The following is a 21,212-nucleotide window of genomic DNA, read 5'->3' as shown; positions in this document are numbered from 1 at the left end:
TTTATCACCATTTAATCCTGGTAATACAGTATTTTTTACATGTGTGCACAGCCCCAGCAGGCCCACCGGTTGGAGTAAAAGTGACCTTGATAGAGGATGACACTGCTCTGGTTTCTTGGAAACCCCCTGATGGCCCAGAGACCGTGGTCACACGCTATACCATCTTGTATGCATCCAGGAAGGCCTGGATTGCAGGAGAATGGCAGGTCCTACACCGAGAAGGTAAATATCCTAAATTCTCAACGAAGATGGAAAGTAAGGTTACTGATGATAAGGAAACAAATGGAAAGAAGGATCTAGTTTATTTTAAATTTATATTTATCAAGTAACAAATTATTAAGGATTTGGGCTTTTAAAAAAAAATTTTTTTTAACGTTTATTTTTGAAAGAGAGACAGAGCATGAGTGGGGGAGGGGCAGAGAGAGAGGGAGACAGAGAATCCAAAGCAGGCTTCAGGCTCTGAGCTGTCAGCCCGAACTCACGAACTGTGAGATCATGACCTGAGTCTAAGTCAGTTGCTCAACTGACTGAGCCACCCAGGCTCCCCAGGGCTTTTTTTTTTTTTTTAATGTTTATTTACTTATTTCTTTATTTTAAGAGAGAAAGCATGAGTGGGAAAGGGGCAGAGAGAGGGAGAGAGAGAATCCCAAGCAGGCTCTGCACTCTGTTTCACCAACCGTGAGATCATAACCTGAGCTGAGATCAAGAGTGGGAAGCTCAACTGACTGAGCTCCCCAGAGCCTCAAGCACTGGGGTTTTATTCAGAGAGCATTGGGAAGCCATCAGCATATCTTAAGCATGAGCATGTGATTCACATTCCAGAAAGATCACTTTTGAATATTGTGAATAGAAGGGGTTTGGTCCAGGAGAAATGGGTAAGAGTAATACAGAGACTAGGAGGTGACTGTAGTGGTCCAGGAAAGAGACAATAAGCCTGGATGAGATCACTGAGGATTGAGATGGAAAGGAGAGGACAGTCAAAAGATACAGGGGAGGTGAACTTGACAGGACTGGGTAGTTTATGTAGAGAAGGAGAGGGGTAAGGAAGGGAGAATCGTTACAGATGATTACTAGATTTCTGGTGGTGGCGTGTCTTACCCTGGAGTAGCAAACGCTGGAAGAAGACCTGGTTGAAGGTAGCAGACCTGTATACAGCTACTAAAAAGGCCCACATACAAATAAATTGGCCCATATAAATAACTAGGGTCCACTTAAGTACAGGGAAAAGCTGAATGGGACATAGGAACACTGGATTTAATTTTTGTAACACTGATTTTTGTTTTTAGCTGAGAAAAACTAAATTCTAAAACGTTTTAACATTCTTACTGCATGCTTTTATCATTCTATCCTTTTTAAATTTTTGAATCTTCCATTTGGACAAGTCCACATACCAATTTTCAGATGGGCCATCACATAAATGGTAAAGCTTTATTATTTTGGCGCTTCCTTAATTTAGACATGCATACTGGGAAAAGAACAGCTTGCCAAGCAATTAAAAACTTAAGAAGGATTTTAAGAAGGAAATTTGTTGGCCATCTACATATTCTAAACACTTTACAGTGTTTATATTTCTTCATACATTTTACCTTTTGAAGGGAGTATTTACCTAATTAAAATAGGTGTGGATATAATATAAAACTCGTGTGGATATAATATAAAACTCTCTATGCAAACGTAAAACAAACAAGTGGTGACTTTAGTTGGAATTTTAATAGTCATATATTCATATTTTTCATTCTGTAGAAGCTCCACTAAGTAATGATTTCCTGGTCACTGAAGAAACTTGAATGTAATAAGTACTTGACAGCAATGCAGTTTTATGTGTGTATCAATTGATCTATTGCTTCCTAACAAACCACTTTAAAAATTAGCCATCTTATTTTCTCACAGTTCTGTGAGTCAGCAATTTGGACTGGGATCAGCTGGGCAGTCTTTCTTTTGGTCTCTTCTGAGGTCACTCATGAGACTAAAATCATCTCATGATTTCAACAGAGTATGGGTAGCTTAAAAACAGCAGGAGAGAGTTCCAGCATCAGGAGGAGAGGGAGGAAGCTGCACGTACAAAGCTTTGCAAGCCTGTGCTTGTTTCATATTTGCTAATGTCCCACTGGGCAAGGCAAATCAGATAGGCAAGCCCAGAGTTAGTGTGGGAGAGCACTGCCCTTGGGTGTGGATAGACAGAGGCACCATTTATTTAGGGCTATTAGTCTTACAGGCTACCACAGTATTCTTTAAATGTATACTTTAGTTTTAGTTAATTCCAAAATGATTTATTGACACATTTGACAAACTTGATTTAATGAGGTGTTATGTATAAGTAATTAATCTTATAAGTAAGTAATTTATCACATAAGTACATATTCCCTTTAGCTCTTCATTTGTACCTGGCTAAAAAGAAACAGTATTTTGTTTTGGTTCCTTTCATTGCATTCATTTGTCAGTTTCAAACAAGGTTCAGAAAACAGTATTTTGCCTCACTGATGACCCAGTAGTGAAATGGATTGTAATTGCAGGTTTTTACATCTATATAAGCGTTTCTAACTATATAATCATGCATGGGAGAAAAAATCTATTTTTGCCATTATCCTACTTTTGTGATTTTAAGACACATTCATAGCAAAAAGCGTTTGTCTTTTGTTAAGTATAGAGAACGCCTTTTTATAGCTAATGTTAGTATTTCATAGAGGACAAAATGAATAATATAGGTAAAAAAAAAACATTGAATTTTTTTTTTGAGAGCAAAAAACATAAATGGTTTGAGTCATCCACTTTTTAAAAAAAATTTTTTAATGTTTATTTATTTTTGAGGGAGAGAGAGAGAAACAGAACGTGAGTGGGGGAGGAGAAGAGAGAAAGGGAGACCCAGAATCAGAAACAGGCTCCAGGCTCTGAGCTGTCAGCACAGAGCTGGATGCGAGGTTCGAACTCCTGAGCCAAGCTGTGACATCATGACCTGAGCCGAAGTCAGATGCTCAACGTGCTGAGGTTGGCACCCATGCACCCCTGAGGCACCCCTTTTAAACCAAAAGCAAAAAACACAACATGACATTTAAAGAAAGAAATAGAATGTAAAATGGTCTTTCATGTCTAATTATGGCAACTTTCAGAAAAGGTAAAAGGATAGAAAGATGAGGGAAAAGGAAGAGGAAAAATATCAGTATTTCTTTCCTATATATCTATTAATCTTCTATACATATTTTATTATACATTTTATGTGTATATTTAACTCACATATTTATTACCAAGTGGAATAAGATTTTCTCGTTAGTGAAAACGTTAAAAAAAAGTTTTTTTATGTTTATTTTTGAGAGAGAGAGAGAGATAGAGTGTGAGCAGGGGAGGGGCAGAGAAAGAGGGAGACACAGATTCCAAAGCAGGCTGCAGGCTCTGAGCTGTCAGCCCAGATCCTGACGCAGAGCTTAAACCCAAGAACTGTAAGATCATGACTTGAGCTGAAGTTGGACACTCAACCGAGTGAGTGACCCAGTCCTCTCCATTAGTGAAAACATTTAAAAAAATGTTCATGATGACCAGATGATATTTGTGGCTAAAATTGTACATGGTGAAATGATGGGGCAGAAATGTGATATGAAATTATACTTGTGTATAATTTAAAGTGATTCAGAAATTATAGTCTTTACCTTCCCGATCTGCAGTAAATCATCACAAACTAGTCAATTATTTTAAAATCTAAAAGGCACTGAGAAATTATGCCCTATACTATAGCAATTCCTGAACTTTATTTCTCATAACGTGAGTGTCCCAAGATTATCCAAGATGTCCCTTGTTCAAAAAAAAAAAAGTTCTATGAATAAATAAATTTGGTCTAAATAAAGATATCATTTCCGCCTATTCGGGATTCACACTGGAAATTAAAGTCCTTCAGTAAAGGAATCCATTTAACTCAACATTTGCCAAATAGAATACCAATAGTAGGAACAAATTGATTCATTAAATGAATTCTTACTGAGAGATTACTGTGTGACAGGCTCTTTTCTAGGCATTGGCAGTACTACAGTGAACAAAACAGTGTTCCTTCCCCATTGAAACTTATATCTCAGGTAACACACAAACAAATATGTAAATGTTCAGGTATGTCCTAATGTTATAAAGAAAGCTACAATGGGGGGAAGAGACAAAGTGATGGAGGTAGTAAGGTTAAGTTCTTTTGGAAGAAAAGTCATCTGAGCAGAGCCATGTGGATATCGGAAGAAGTACAAAGGCCGTGAGACAGAAGTGTGCTTAGCATGTTAGAGGAACAAGAAGGCCAGAGAGGCTAGAGTAAGGGACAGAGCAAGCAGTAGAAGATCAGGGGGAAGGAAACCAAGGGCAGATCTTATAGGCTGGACTTTGTAGACCACACATTTTATTCTAGGAGAGATGGAAGACATTGGAGACTTTGATCAGATTTACATTTTGAAAGGATTACTCTGGGGGTTCCTGTGTGGCTCAGTTAGTTAAGCGTCCGATTTTGGCTCAGGTCATGATCACATGATTCATGAGTTAGAGCCCTGCACTGGGCTCTGCACTAAAAGTGTAGAGCCTGCTTGGGATTCTCGCTTTTCTCTCTGCCCCTCCCTGACTCGCACTCACAATTCTCTCAAAATAAAAAAAATAAACCTTAAAAAAAATTTTAAAGGATTACTCTGGCAACCGCCTGAAAAACTGATTATAAGCAGGTAAGTGTAGAAGTTGAAGAGACCGTTGGACATACAGCTGTCCACTTGAGAGTTAATGGGCATTTGGACAGGAGTGATCATAAGGAAGGTAGTAAGAAGCTCTAAGAACACAATTTGAAACAACAGCATGCTAGATTTGCTGCAGATTGATACAGAGTGTAAGGAAAAATGAGAAGCAAAATTGACAGGATAAATCAAAGGCTTGGTTTTTTCAAGTACAGAGGTTGATTAATCAGTGTGAGGGTTAAATTCATGGGAGAGGTGTGGAAAAGTTAGTGGTATAACTAAGAGATAATCACCATGTACGTGATCTTTAAAACTATAGGACTGGAAAACAATCACTTAGTGAAGACAGAAGTGAGTTCTGAGACTGCATTCTGGAGTGCTTCTCCAGCCTCAAAATCTTTCCCTGTGCTTTTTTATCCTAAATGAACACTCCTTTGGTGACAGGTATTTCATATTTTAATAGAAGTTCAGTTGGCATTTACTGAGAATTATATGAAGCATTATGCTAGCCACTTTAAGCTGTTCAAATGTGCAAAATATTTCTGTCTTCCAGAAGGGAAAGAAGGGAAGGTCAGAGGTGAGGAAGAAGACTCCCTTTCATTGAGTGTATACACTTATGTCAGAGACTTGCCAGTGGTAGTTTATTTAATGCTTTCTAATAATTATATGAGGTGGGAATTATTGCCCCCATGAGGAAATTAAAGTTCAGTAATGTGCCCCAAGTCACAAATTACATAGTTGGGAGCATGCCAGCATTTGATCAACATTGATCCAACACTGAGGCTATTGTACTGTCTGGTTTGTGAAACTCCAGAACAGCTAAAGATTAAGATACATGTGAACAGCTGTGGACCAGAGTAGTCACATTAATTGAGATTGAGCTAGTCTGCTGAGAGAATACAGGGACAGGCATATCACTTCAGCATTTGGGAACTGCTTTGAGTAAATGGTTTTGTTCTTCAGAAAGCAGCCAGAATGTTAGTTTCCTTTTTTGTGTGGAGGACGATTTTTTCATGGGATGCGTCCACACAGCTCATCTGTTTATAAAACTTAAATGAAAAGATTTTTAATTTCAGGTAGGGATTGGTTTTTTCCAAGCACTTTAAAAAATTAATGTAAAGTATTCTATGCTAAAATGAAAACTCAATTTATTTATATGTCTATTGTGAAGAAATTGAAATGATTTTCCTTCTAGTTAACTGTAACCTGTCACAATACATCTTTGTTTTTTTAATTCACCTGGCTGAGAATATGGTAGCCATAGAAAGACTCTTCCTGATTCTAAATAAGGGTCAGTTTGTTTATTTAACAGTTGTGTACTCATGTAGCTCACACTGTCTTCAGGCCAAGCTGAAACCAGAGAACATGAAAACAAGTATGTTCAGCCCTCGCGTAGCTACTTGGTTCAGCTGCCTCACACCATGTGACCTCAGAGGTGGCCTCTGAATCATGACCTGAGCTCTGAGATCACCCCACATTTCACTTGCATAATGAAATATACTCTAGCAAGTGTAGGAGAATAGTGAGGTCTGGTCTGGGGGTGACTGCTATAAGCTCTTCGAAGCTATTATTTTTTTTTAATTTATTTATTTGAATTTAAGTTATTTAACATACAGTGTAGTATTGGTTTCAGTAGTAGAGCCTAGTGATTCATCACTTACATATAATACCAAGTGTTCATCCCAGCAAGTGCCCTCCTTAATGCCCATAGCCCATTATAAGGATGCTCTGAGTCGGGGAAAAAGTGAGATGAAGTCATCTTAGGGAAACTAGGTTCCCTGTGAATATCAGCCCACAAATGCAGGCTTGGGATAACTTTCTCATTGGACACTCTTACATCTACATTATTAACGTTAGAATTAATTCCTAGGGTGGGAATTCCTTTTGTAAAAAAATACTTCAGTGCAGTGGCAGAACAAGAGCAGAGAAACCCCACAAGTAATAACAGTACACATATAGGAATCCTTCTTAGCCATCATGCCAACAGAGGAAAGATCTTTTGATACCATATATATATAAATTTAAGTGATGTTTCCTTTGGAGGATAGTAGATGCTAAGCAGAATATCAGTGGTAGTTTCGATAGTTAATCTGAGATCTAGGTCTTCAACACTCTGAGGTTCCTACATAACTTCGGCGTTTTCCTTCCTGTTTATTTTTAAGAAATTTTAGATAATGATTGAGAGAGTGAGAAATATATTCATACTTTCAAAAATAATTGTGTTGTTTCTAATTTAAGAAGTAAGAACAAGATCCTCTGTCACAACTGATTACTATAAATAGTTTAAACATTTCTTTTTTTTCCGTTTTTCTTGTTTATTTTTTTAAGTAATCTCTGTACCCAGTGTGGGGCTCACACTCACGACCTCAAGATCAAGAGTCACATGCCCCACAGACTAAGCCAGGCAGGCATCCCTAAACATTCCTAAAGGATCCCTAAACATCCCTTTTTCTAAAAGAAAAAAAGACTTTCACATTGGATTTAAAAAATCTAACTATGACTGTTGAATCTGGGTTCATTGTACCATTCTCTCTTTGTTTGAAATATTCTAAAGAGTTTTTTTTTCTCTTTAGAATACTATGTTTGAAATATTCTAAAGAATTTTTAATGCTGTTTGTATGCATACGTATGTAAAGAGCAAATTTTATGTATATATAAAATCTGAGGGGATAAAAAACATTATATAAAAACCTAAACAAAAATACATACAACTTTAAAAAACTCCTAAAACAAAATTACAGAGAAGGATTATATAGAGGCAGTTCACATGGTACAACGTTAAGTGAAAACTCTAAAATATAAAAAATTCATGTAGTAAATATGTACTCATACATGTACAGTGTGTATGCATGTATGCACGAACACGCATGCATGTGCGCACGCGCACGCACACACACACACACACACACACACACACACACACACACAAATAAACCAAAATGTTAACAAAGGGAGATTGTCACCTTATTAATATCTGTATTTTCCAAATGTTCTACAATAAACATGTGTTACTTTTATAATCAGGAAAACATTTTTCAAATAAAGGGTCATGGTTGTGTGTTTTTTTAAAAGATAAATAAGGTTTACTTAAATTTGTAATTTGATATATTTATAGGGGCAATAACCATGGCTTTGCTAGAAAACCTGGTGGCAGGAAATGTGTACATTGTCAAGATATCTGCATCAAATGAGGTGGGAGAAGGACCCTTTTCAAATTCTGTGGAACTGGCAGTCCTTCCAAAGGAAACCTCTGAGTCAAATCAGAGGCCCAAGCGTTTGGATTCTGCTGATGCCAAAGGTCTGTATACTGCCACAGTCACTGATTTTTCTTAAGAACGTACAGTATTTTTTTTTTTCAGCTCTTCTGTACTGTTTTTCCTCTCCTAGCACGGCCATACCCCTAAACCTGCACTCAGCTCTTTGAGTTGTTGCTCCATGGCTGTTCCCTGCATTCTAGAAGTAAACAAACTTTACCTCAGAATTAACTGCAGTTTTCAGACTACTGTGTCCCAGTTACTTCTCTTCCCAGCTGTGCAGCCACCAAGACAAAAGAGCCACACGGCCCGAGGACTAATGGGAGTAGGCTTCCAGAGAGGTTTTGTGGAAATAAACAGCAGTGCTGGTTGTGGTGTTCAAGCTGAAAGCATGGTTTTCATTAAGAGTTTTTACCACAGAAAAACAGCCTTTCCAGAGAGAAACTTGTTTCTCTCCAGAAAAACAATAAATAGAAGAAATATCTTTAAAGAGACACCCTCACTCCATTCAGGGCAATTGTCATGTCCTGAAGGAAACCAGGGCCTCCTGTGGTACAGGACAAGCCACCTTCTTTTCCTCCTCTTTGGGGAAGTGGGCCTGTGGAGAGGGAGGGGCTTTAAATGGAGGAAATGCCAGCTGAACGTGACAGGGCTCGTAGCTCCTCAGATAGTCATTCAGTACCTTACTGCTGTGTGTGCAGGTGTGTGTGTGGGGGGGGGGGTGGTGAGAGAAGAGAAAGACAGGGAAGGAGAGAGCGAAAAAAAAAAAGAGGGCAGAGCTTTAAGCACTGGAGGGAGGTAGCACTGGTAGCTACCTTATCATGGGAAAAGGAGAGCGAGGCTCATATTCACTTCTCAAATACCTTGCTACTCAGAGCGTTTAGGGACTAGCAGCATGAGTATCACCCGAGAGCTTGTTAGATTAGATGTGCAGAACATGGGCCCCACCCCCAATGTAGTGAATCAGAATCTGTATTTTAACATATCTCCTAGTGATCATGTGCACATTAAAGTTGGAGGAGCCCTGGTAAGTAAATGCAAACATATACATGGAAAACTAATCTTTAATATACAAGATCTGCTTTTAAGGTAATATGACATGAAAGCTACCCTTTGGTTCATCAAGAAACATATATGCCTTGTGTCTTTCAGCATTGTAAGTTATGCACTGGCGTTCACGTTTCATGTAATAATGTAGTATTTAGAACTTGTATTTGGAATCTTCGTTATGGGAAGATAAACTGATCTTTGAGATGACCAATAAAAGAGTAATACTTTTCTGCTTAGACACAGATACTGCCAAAAATTTTTCCTATGAGAGGAAGAAAAGTTATAGAAAAGCATTTATCAATTATGATAAATGGAACCATTTATTTTTCTGATTGATTCTGAGTGTATGTGTTTCTGCTTCTAGTTTATTCAGGGTATTACCATCTGGACCAGAAATCGATGACTGGCATTGCTGTGGGCGTTGGCATAGCCTTGACCTGCATCCTCATCTGCGTTCTCATCCTGATATACAGAAGTAAAGCCAGGTGTGTTTCCATTGCTAGACACTTTGAGGTGGTTAAAAAACATTTAAATTACAGTAACCACAAGAAGCAAATTGAAGTCAAGGGCCTTCAGGAGCAACTGGGATTTTCCACTTTAAAATAATGTTATTTCAGTTCTTAATTGCTATACAGATGTGCTCACTTTGGGAGGAGATTATTTTTTTTGCCCTTTGAAAAAACTGTACCAATAAAATATTCGTTAGAAAAAAAAATTTTAATGTCTATTTACTTTTGAGAGACAGAGACAGAGAGCAAGCCGGCTAGAGGCAGAGATACAGGGAGACACAGAGTCCAAAGCAGGCTCCAGGTTCTGAACCGCCAGCATAGAGCCCAACGTGGGGCTTGAACTCACAAACTGTGAGAACATGACCTGAACCAAAGTCACACGCTTAACGACTGAGTCACCCAAGTGCCCCACCAATAAAATATTCATTGAGACCCTAGTTTCCTCATTTCCTTTTTATTTTGAGAAGTACAAAATATATCCTTTGGTTTCTTTTTTAAAATGGCACACTTAATCTGATGTATGTGCTGATTGAGAAGATTCCTTACTCTCTGGAATATTTTCACACTTAAGTAGCCTGCCATTGAGAGCTCCTCCCTTACTTCCTCCACAGGACATGTGTTTGGGATTCTCCAGACATGGGGTAAAACAAATACAATAATTAGGGATCTGTCCTTTGTATAAATTGTTAGTCTTATTTGTAGTTCGACTTGGGCTAAACCCTCAGTGTTCAGTAAATTTGTCTGTATCTAACCTTTAATGTTTTGGCTTTTGCTTTTATTTATCCTAAAGTTTTTTACTGTATTTTAAAAAAGCAAACTCAGATACACATTATTTTTGGATAATCCCTATCACTAGACTCCCTCCATTAGCACTGATTATCAGAATTTACCCTGTAAGTTTTGTACTTGTGCATAAAAACGTACTCAGAAAGCATATTATGTTAAAGAAAGAATTCTAACATCCTTTTATATATTTAACTGGCTTAGTTTTGCTGTATAGGTTTCTCACTTTAAGAATTTTTTTATAAAATTTTTCTACACATTGTTTTAGTGATACCTAAATCTTGTAAAAGTGCTATGGTAAATTTACCATCATTAACTGGCACCTGAATTGTTACGTTAGTGTGATGGACGATCTGTCGACCTGAAAGGGAACGTGTGAATTTTAAAATTATAATTTTCTAGATAAATTTGATATAATCAATAGCAATAAATAATAGTACTTTTGTACTATTATTGAGGTTTTTCTTAAGTGTGAAAAGTAATTTTATATAAGCAGATATTGGGGCAAAAAGAAATACAGAAGGTTCTTCAAATCACAAAAGTTTGCAGCAGTGAGTTGGGATATAAAAATCTAATACTCCATTTCTAAAGATATTTGAGAAACAAGCATTGAAGAACTCCACTGTTTGCGAAGTTGTGATTGTAGACCAAATTTGGTACATTTGTCTAGATCTCCTATGAAATTAGAAGATTTCCTATTCTTGCAATATTTCAGGAAATCATCTGCTTCCAAGACGGCACAGAATGGAACTCAGCAGTTACCTCGTACTAGTGCCTCCCTAGCCAGTGGAAATGAAGTAGGAAAGAACCTAGAAGAAGCTGTAGAAAATGAAGAATCCTTAATGCCAATGATAATGCCAAACAGCTTCATTGATGCAAAGGTACTCTGAGCTGAGATACTGATTTGCTGCATAATCCTTCCCTCAGTTCGTCTTCCCTTTATGTGTGAAATTTACTACTGAAAAATCATATGTTGAGCATATTTCATCCATTCTCTACTTGAAGAAATGTAAAACAGTTTCCTTTTCCTTACATAAAATATTTGGGGAGAAGAAGATAAGGATAGATAAAGGTGTAAAGGATTAGAGAGATACAGAAAAAAATGAGAAGTTAGCATAAATTCGATTAGATGTGGTTATATGGAACTAACATGTCTTAGATAAGGACACCAGGGTCATTAATCTATATTTACTATAATTTGAGCTGCCTTGTATTTACTGGGTATGCAGTTTTTTTATTAATCCATTCTTTTTTTTTTTTTAAGTTTATTTTTATTTATTTTGAGAGAGATAAAGAGCAAGCAGGGGAGGAGCAGAGAGAGAGGGAGACAGAATCCCAAGCAGGCTCTGTGCTGATAGCACAGAGCCCAGTGTGGGGCTCGAACTCACGAACCGTGAGATCATGACCTGAGCCAAAGTCAAGAATTAGATGCTTAACCGACTGAGCCACCCAGGCGCCCCTTTATTAATCCATTCTTATACTTAGTTTGGTTGATTTTTTTGACTGCCTTGAACATCACAACATTCCAGGTACAAACAATATTTTTAAAAATATGGAGTATCTAAGTAGATGTCTCAAGATCCTTCCCTTTATAAACTAAGGAGGTTGGATATAGTAAAGAAATATCACTGGAGGATGTTACTTCATGTCCTTTCCACTATATGTAATAACAGTACAGTGATGAGCATTAGGAACACCAACTGAAAATTATTTTTAGTCACATTGCAACATTAGTATGCATTATTATAATACTCTCATAACCAATGTGGTATAAATCAGGTATCCACAAACTATAACCTCGCCCAAGCCAGTCAATCGCCAGCTAAGAATCTTTTTCACATTTTTAAAGGGTAGTTTGAAAAAAATATATAACAGAAGAGAAGAAAATGGGACAGAGGCCATATAAGGCCTGAAAAATCTAAAATATTTACTATTTGACTCTTTACAGAGAAAGTTTGATAAATCCTAGTATAAATTCTTCCCTAGCCCTTCCCTAAAATTTAGAATAACAGAAGTCTAATAACACTCAAGAAATGTTGATATTAAATTTTATACAATTATATTTAACAGATGCAACCTCCTTGTATCTAGCGCAGTGCTATATATGAGTAAATAATAATGAATTCATTTTTGCTACTCCTCTTGTCTTTTTAATTTAGTTAATTTGTTAATAATTAATAACTTTATTAATTTATTAATAATTCGTTTAATTTGGTGGTTTAGCTCGTGTTTTCTGATACACATGTAAGCCGTTCAACTCATTACAAATTAATCTAGAACATTGGATCCTAAAACTCCTAAATAAGCAAAGAAGTACTAAAATACATTGGGGTTCTGTTACCAACTTGGAACTGGATATGAGAAAAGGACTGAGGAAAAGTGGTGTGGGGAGGAAGTCATGGGAAAAAAGAGAGAATCTAAAGTGAAAAGAGGGTCTCCTGGGTGGTTCCGTCAGTTGTGTCTGACTTGATTTCAGCTCATGTCATGATCTCATGATTCCTGGGTTGGAGCCCCTTGTCGGGCTCTGTGCTGAGGGTACGAAGCCTGCTTACCGTTTTTCTCTCTCCCTCTGTCCCTCCCCCGCTCACTTTCTCAAAGAAAGAGGCAGAACAGAGGGAGGCTTATATGAAGCAGAGAAGCCAGTTTGGAGAATGGATCTCTCAGTTCCCTTGGCTTAGCCTAAGAGCTGACCCTCCATTTATTGCCATTGTTGAGCAGTGTTGAGCATATGCAGACCCATTGTTTTTCTTCCCCACTGCTTTTTAAGTTTTCCAAATATGTGGAAAGGTTGAAGAATAATGTAATGAATGTACAAATAATTGTCAGTATCTTGTCGTACTTGTATATTTCTCATATTTTTGTTTCCTGTACCGTTTGAAAATAATTTTTGGAATTATTACACTTCACAGCAAGTAATTCAGCATATATATCTCTCTTAAGAATAAATCTATTATGTCTTTTTGATCACTAACAAATACCCTGAATTTGTTGTGTACTGCTTGTGTGAAAAAAGAAACAGTGATGTCTCTGATGTTTTTTCTTTTAACATTTAAAAATTTTGTGTGCTACATATTACATGTTAAACTGAAATAAACTGAAATATACTGAAATAAACTGAAATAAACTGAAATCTGTAATATTTACTTTTTCTCCTTTTTTTTTCTCCAGGGAGGAACTGATCTTATAATTAATAGCTATGGTCCTATAATTAAAAACAACTCTAAAAAAAAATGGCTTTTTTTCCAAGATTCCAAGAAGACAAAAGTTGAACAGGTAACCCATCTAAATGAGAAAAATTTTTGGCAACCCATGGTATTATGAAATGATAATTAAAAAGAGAGGAAAATGTAAATGAATGCTTTAATTTTCATTTCTCTCTGGATATGATTTTATTAATTTCGAGCATGACTCTATGGAAATCCATGGTGCGTGATCACCGAAGTGACAGTTGGAATAGTAATCAGAGCTGTGGTTTTCAGCAGGGAAAGGGGGACAGTGGAGAAAGGGATGGGGCAGGAATATGCATCAAAAATTACTGAAGAAGCCTTGGGACACTTCTGATGTACAGCCACTTGGGTGGGGAACTACTGACTTAGATAATCCCTTTGTGATGATGGCCTTTCACCCATGTATTTGAACAGATTGCTATCTCAAAATATATAGAATATGTAAAACCATATATTATTTTTCAAGAGCACTCTATCATCACTGACAGTGTCTTATGTATTGTTGTCTAGCCTCAAAGAAGATTTGCTCAAGCAGTCTGCTTTTACCAGCCAGGCACTACTGTGTTAATCAGCGATGAAGACTCTCCCAGCTCCCCAGGTCAGACAACCAGCTTCCCAAGACCCTTTGGTGTTGTAGCTGATACTGAGCATTCAGCGAATAGTGAAGGCAGCCACGAGACTGGGGATTCTGGGAGGTTCTCCCACGAGTCCAATGATGAGATACACCTGTCCTCAGTTATAAGCACCACGCCCCTGACCTCCAGTTCCTTTGCTGGCAGTGATTCAGGTGGAGATCCCTCAGCGAGGAAGGGTGAAGACCCTGCAGTGCCGCTAGATGCTGAGCAAATGTCCCCTTCAGTTCTGCAGCCACCATCGGCCATGCTACGCTTTGATAAGAATGATTTTCCAATCTAGAGGCCATGTTCAGGTATTCTCGCCTTTAAGTCTGTTCGAAGGACAATGAACAGGGAGCCAAAGCCTTTTGTGAAAATTTGGATGTCTTATTGGGTATTTCAGCTTTTTTTTTTTTTGAATGTGTTTTGTTTTTTATTTTTAAACTCACGTATTTTGAATGTTTGTCAGCAATGTGAAAAGACAGTCAAGATATTTGACTGGATTATAAAATATATCACTGGAGCAAAGGGAAGACTTTTGAAAGCCCCTTTGCTGACTATCTACCTCAGTTTGCCAGATGGCAAACTCAGAAGACAACTTAGTTACCTCGTTTATTGTGATAGTTTATCTCAGCTACATAACCAATGATACTTCCTAGTAGCATTTTGTTTTCATTGCTGTGTGTGTAGTGTGTGTGATCAAAGGAGTCATATAGGTATATGGGTAAGAATGTTTATCTGAAGCTCTGATTTTTTTAAAGAAAGCTGTGACATCTGCATGGTTTGGATAATTTAATACCTCTGGCTGTGCAGACTGTCAAACCACAGAGAAGAGAAAAAGGGGGACTGTTGATTTTAATGAATGATCAAAACAAAGAAAGTGTCTCTCTTTTGAGAATAGAACTATTCAGTAGCATATAGAGAATACTATTGTTTCAAGGGCCTTTATGTTTTGGGCATTAGAGTCTGAGTGCTTTATCTGCTGTACCCCAACCTCAGCCTGCCTAGAGCCGTGCCTTTTCCCCCTTCCCCTTTGCCTGACAGTTGGCCAAAGGCCGCACTGTGTAGTTTGCAAAGCATCCTCAACATTTCCAGAATTAGTTGTAAACCTCCATGCAGAAAACAGATTTTTAAAGAGAATCAGTTAGGCTTTTGGTTTTGTTTTTAATCCCACCTTGGCTTTAAAAAAAGGGGGGGTAAAGAAATTTCATACAATTTTAAGAATAAAGATAAATGCAACAGTAGACCATAAAATGAACTAGAGGTTATCATGGTAACAGTGCCTTCTGTTTTATATTATGAAATTCTTTGCCTTATACCTTTTTAATATTCATGAAGTTATTTAGGAATACAAGAAGTTGCCTTAAGAGTTTCTTGGATTTTATCAGTAACTGTTTTTGATGTATAGCATCTTATCAAAGCATTTTAGTTTGTTCTTATGCAGGTTTTGTTTAGGGATAAGTATTCAGGGCTCTACCACCTTTCTTGTATTTTCTTGAATTCTTAAGAGAATTTGGTACTCTGTTTAATCTTCTTTCAGTGTCAATGCTGTGAATGTGGAATGCTAACTCCAGGAGTGAGTTAATCCTCTTGCTGGTTTGAAATCAGCAAACTGTTTACTCAGCCACTTAGAATAGGCCTTCTTTCAGTCATGAGTTAGTTACCTACCAGGTACCCAACAGTGGGAGAGGAAAAAGAATTAAACACATGGTGTAGAAAGGGGGCCTCATATATATATTTTTTCATAAGTAGTTCTTCACATTATCTGAAAATGACTTCTGAACCTCATTTTAAAAGGAATCTTAATGGATTTTTCCCTTGAGACCTTTGGTTTATGGGGGTGGGGGACAGGCTATGCTAAATGGTGTTCTAAAATCAAAAGAATATTACTGGATAATAGTCCCGCCTCCATCATCTCCTATCCCATTGTCTGATGATGCATTTCTTCGTTTCTTAGTTTGTAGTTTTGTGCCAAACTGGATGTGTTCAGAAGCAGACCAACATTACGTGCCAGCAATCACTTCTGAACTAAATTCAAAGTCCCCATTTAGTTATCTAAGTCTGGGCTTCATGGCAGAACAAAAACAAAAAAAAGCAGAGCTTTAGGTGAACAATCTGAGGCAAGGGAAAATGCTGCTCCTGCCTTTATAGCTCCTGTTTTATACTACCTCCTTTTAAAGTTATTCTAGTGTTATTTTTTTCCTGTACTCAGGGAACATTTTGTTACTTTTAAGCTGCCTCATGCAAGCATGGGCAAATTGACAGGGTATGGTGTCTTTTGGTTTGTAAGTAGGTATGTGGGGCCAACTTTTATCAGCATCCAAAATTAATGAATACAATGAGTTCATTTTATTTTTTAAATTTTCATTAAAAGGCAAATAAAATCTAAAGTTGAAACATCATCCTTTATGGTTATGGAAGATATGTCCAGGACTGCATGAATTTGAATCATTTTAAAAGCCTAAAAAGATGATCTGAAAGCCCTTAAGTAAAGTATTTTGTTTGGTTGGCTTTTGATGAATAGGCCCATAGTTATTGTAGATCTTTAGGCTATAACTATTTGCTAATTATTTACCAGTACATTTTTACTTTTTCACCTTTTCATTTTGTTCTTATACAGATTTTTTTCATAATAATCCTGTTACCAAAGAATTTTCAGTAGAAGGTAAAAATTTGACTATAATTTCCCCCCAAATTGAATTAACTAGAAATATCTATAGGTATGAAGCTTATGTAAGTAGTTACTAACCCAAAATAATAGGGTTTATATTGATTGTTGTAGTTAGATAGACTAGTAATTTCAACTACCTTATTGTTACCAGAGCATTTAAAATAAGTTCTTTACCAGCAGATAGTTCCAAAGAATTTCAAGTGTAATTTTTTTTTCTTCAGCAAATAAATCTTCATATACAGTATTAAAGTATTTTTAAATTGTTGAAGCTACTTGTTGGAGAGAAAAGAAAATCTTTTCACCAAAGATAAATATTTTGGTCTCATTGAATAAGATATTTAGTATACACCAAAGACTTCTTTTTACTTGGCCAAAGCTAGCTTCTTTGAAGTCTTAAGTCTGAAACTGTAACTAAAACCTGAAGGTTCTCATCTCTCATAGTGGTGTTACTTCGTGGTATTTCATTCCAACAGGGCTGATATGCAAATGGTAACTGTTTTCTTTTCCAAAGACTTACTTGCTGTAAGTACTGACACACGCATGCCATTTTTATGCCAAATATTACAAGATTCTGCTCATCAGTATTTTCATACCAAAGACCATTAAAATATATAGATTAGTCTGTAAGTAAAGATGAGCAGATTTGAAATAATTTTATTTAGAGGCTGTTAGGAATCTAGCTTTAAGTAGCAAAAGATATCAAAGGGCTAAGTTTACATAATTAAAAGCAATACGATTATGTTGGTATTTATCAGTGTTTTTATTCAAGTACTTTTTATCAGCAAATTAAAAAAAAAAAACCAAAGATATTTAAGGTTATCTCCACATATAGACATTTGTTTGTACATTAAACTGTTGTTTCTTGTTTTTATGTCAACCAAACATGTCTCTCCAGAACCCAGTCTGTATCCAAATAGCATACATAGGGACTTTCCATTAAATCTGCTGATTCAGCCACAGGATGTTTTTGCCAAATGATGTGATTTCTTTCCTAATCACCTTGAGTGTGAGATGTCAACAGAAATCTCAGCAAGTTTTTCCATTCCAGAGCATATGGCAATCCCTGAATTAGCCTGTACAGTCTTCCTCTTGTTAAAGCATTACCTGGTTAACTCAGAGGCTTGGGGCAGTCCCTTAATAATAGGGATGTTCTCACCTGTGGGGAGCAGTGGGCTACATAAGCCAAGAAATCATATCACTGTTTAAGTGAGCATCCTTTGATAGCTGTTGAAAGTTGTCCATAAGTTGAAATATTTTAACTGCATCAAGGGAGCCTAATATTTCAAAGTTTAGGGGAACCCTAGATGAAACCAAAATTTTTTAAATGAAATCTGGAGTTTTATATTTTGATTAGCCTAAAAGCAAGGACACAGCTTTATCCACTAAGTAGCTTATAAAAAATCTGCTTTGGCACACCAGGGCAATTAGATGCTCAGTGAAATACCTTTATTTGCCTTTGCTTCAAACAAGAACAGTGCCAGCATTGGAAACGATAACAGTGATTTGCATTAGTTTGTCTAGACTTTGTTAAGGACTTCTGCCAGAAACTTGCTCATGTTGACTACTCAGGATCATTTGTCAAGTCCATATGAAGACACCTTTGAGGAGTGTCACAAAAAAAAGATGAAATTGAAAGTATCTTTGTCTGTTTTTAATGCAAGAATATCCAGATGTGGTTCCACTTGAGTGGTGGCTACTGTGATTCACATATGTTTATATTTCATTGAATGTAAATTTTTAATATGAATGTAAAAGAAAAAGTTCCAAATATATGGAAAAGAGTCATGATCTTTCTAAGACTAAACATATATTTTGTAAACTTTGTTCCTGACAATATTTCACATGGATCTCTGGTAAAATTGCTTTGGTTTAATAGTCACAATAATTTTTGTGGGTTGTGAGCACAGAGTAAAGGGTTCTGGAGATCACCATATACAACCACTTGTCTAAATGTGACTTTTATTGATGTTTAGAAGAACACATACATAGAATTCTGTGTTAAGTTGATTTATGCTCAGGACATAAGATCACAGGCTAATGCAATGTGTATGTTTGCAGGCTTTAATCTTCTCAGGCAGTTTCCCTTTTGATGCCTTTGAAAGTGTTTAAGATTATGACAGTCTTGCATTTTTATCAGATGCTGTATTTTCTTAAGGCTGCTGTAACAAATTACCACAAAGTTAATGGCCTTAAAACAACACAAATTTATCTTACAGTTCTGTAGGTCAGACCTACAGTTCTGTAGGTCTCAGGGGATAAATCAAGGTCTGTTTCCTTGTGTTTTTGGGTTTTTTTTTTTTTCTGGCTTTTAGAGGCTGTGGACTCTTCCCTCCATCTTCAAAGCCAACAATGTAGCATCACTCTGATGCTGATTCCATCATCCCTCCTTTTCTGACCCTAACCAAGAAAGGTTCTCCAATTTTAAGGACTCATGTGATTACATTGGGTCCACCTGGATAATCCAGGGTAATCTCCCCATCTCCAAATCCTTAACTTAATCACATCTGCAAAGTCTCTTTGCCACATATGGTGGTAACATATTGAGAGTCCAGGGATTTGGGTGTGCACTTCTGTGAGTGGCCATTATTTTGCCTACACTATTACTATAGAATTTTCATACACAAAATGTGCATTACAGAAATTGGAAGTCTGATGTACCCCTTAGGGATCTTCAAAAGTTCAAAGCTATGAAAACCTTGCATTATAGCTTATCAAATGTACACATTAAACTTTCTGTCTAGATCACTTGCAAAAAACAATTCAGCTTTAAACTTTTTGAATATGTGCTTTGTAAGTTTAACATCTCATTTCTGTGTGTTTAACAGAAAGTTTCCTAAGTATTTGGCTCTTACTTACGGAAGTTCATCAGAAATTTTTGATAAGTGTTCATATAGTTGAACTTTCTGCTTTTCCCTCAAGTAATTATGTTGTTTGGGGAGGGTTGGGGGAAAAAGACCTCAAACATAGGGACTCAGTAGATGAACAGGGTCATGCTCATGTTCATTCATTATCTTCTAAAAGCATATTTACAACATGTGGCCTTTCTACCTTTTTTTAAAATTTTTGTTTTTGAGAGAGAGAGAGAGAGAGAGAGAAAGAGAATAAGTGGGGGAGGGGCAGAGAGAGAGAGGGAGACACAGAATCGAAAGGAGGCTCCAGGCTCTGAGCTGTCAGCACAGACAGAGCCTGACAGGGGGCTCGAACCCATGGACTGGAAGATCATAACCTGAGCCAAAGTCAGAAGCTTTAACTGACTGAGCCACCCAGGCACCCCACCACCTTTCTACCTTTTAAATCAGGTTTATTTCTTCAGCTTCACCAGCTGTTTTATTTAAAGTTTGGTAACCCCTTGATTTCCCATCAACCTCAGCAAGAGCTTCCACTCACTTTATCAGCATGTGCAAATCCTAAGCAATGTTATTTTCCTTGTTATTCTCTGTGTTTGATTTCAGTTGTCCCTTTTCCTGGAAAGCTTTAGATTTCACAGCTCTAGTTGGTTCTAACTCCTGGATATTCAAGTGAAGCATTCTTTCAGTTTTGAAAGAGTTTCTAATTCTACCTTAATTTTCAGTATATCTTAACTAAGGAGATAAAGCTATCTCCATCATGGGGTGGAGACCATGATGACATTTTGAGTAGGGACAAGAGTGCTGGTCATTTGTCAGCTGCTTTTGACTCCAATCTCTAGGAAGAGATAATGTAATTTAGTGAGCATTTGCAGTATGCCAAACACACACTTCATTTCTACAAACTACTACATTCTGCAAAGCAAGTATTTCCCCCCATTTTAAAGATCAGGAAACTGACATTTAAAATATCTAACTTGCCAAAGATCACAGCTAGTTAAGTGGCTTAGCCAAGATAGGATTTCTACTAGGATACATTTTCTCAGCTAAGAAATTATATTTAATTACCAAGGCTCATGGTACGTTCCACTGTGTCAACACAGCCTGCCCACATAGTAATAGCCAACCAACAGAGAGAAGTCTAAGTTGTGTCCATTTATTCACAAGGGGAATTTAGAAGACTGAGCTGTAACTCGCCTCCTGTCATCTCCTAACTTCCGTCTTTTCTCTGTTCAAACTTTCAATTTCTCTTGCCAAAATTATGCCTGAAAACTGATGCTTGTGCCTAGGGTTGCATTAGAAATAGAGTAGTCATGGTTTCTGGAGTCCCTATCTATTAAAGCATTTGATATATTAAGTATTCAGAATTGGAGTTTATCTTTTGTGATTTTTCTGTAGTCCCTGTATCCAAACAGGAATTTATTAACTGGAAAAAGCCAGGCATGTAACCAATCATCCTTCCTTGCTAGATATGAAGAGTCAGTAGTTTTTATATGAATTACAACCTAATTAAATCTTCACACTAATTTAGGAGGGAACAAAGTTGAGGGAGGGTCATATAATAGAACAAGTA

At 37.0% G+C, this 21,212-nt stretch overlaps 1 protein-coding gene across 2 annotated transcripts in view; it reads left to right on the top strand.

The window, feature by feature from the left end:
- PRTG (protogenin) overlaps positions 1-18,597 on the top strand; it is a 134,399-nt gene extending 115,802 nt beyond the window's left edge. The window contains exons 15-21 of one of the 2 annotated variants that reach the window (XM_086710750.1): positions 52-222; positions 7,801-7,983; positions 9,354-9,474; positions 10,997-11,162; positions 13,450-13,554; positions 14,019-14,106; positions 14,288-18,597. In XM_086710750.1, coding sequence (XP_086566876.1) covers positions 52-222; positions 7,801-7,983; positions 9,354-9,474; positions 10,997-11,162; positions 13,450-13,554; positions 14,019-14,106; positions 14,288-14,343 — 890 coding nt within the window. In that variant the 3' untranslated portion in view covers positions 14,344-18,597. Of the gene's footprint in view, positions 1-51; positions 223-7,800; positions 7,984-9,353; positions 9,475-10,996; positions 11,163-13,449; positions 13,555-14,018 lie in introns of both variants that reach the window. The other variant, XM_086710749.1, reaches the window with a different exon arrangement.
- The last annotated feature ends 2,615 nt before the right edge of the window (positions 18,598-21,212 follow it).

Source organism: Puma concolor, chromosome B3, assembly GCF_028749965.1.
Source record: "Puma concolor isolate L17-30 chromosome B3, mPumCon1.1.hap2, whole genome shotgun sequence".
Classification (NCBI taxonomy): domain Eukaryota; kingdom Metazoa; phylum Chordata; class Mammalia; order Carnivora; family Felidae; genus Puma; species Puma concolor.
Note: the sequence above shows the minus strand (reverse complement) of the source record. Positions and strands in the feature narration are given on the sequence as shown.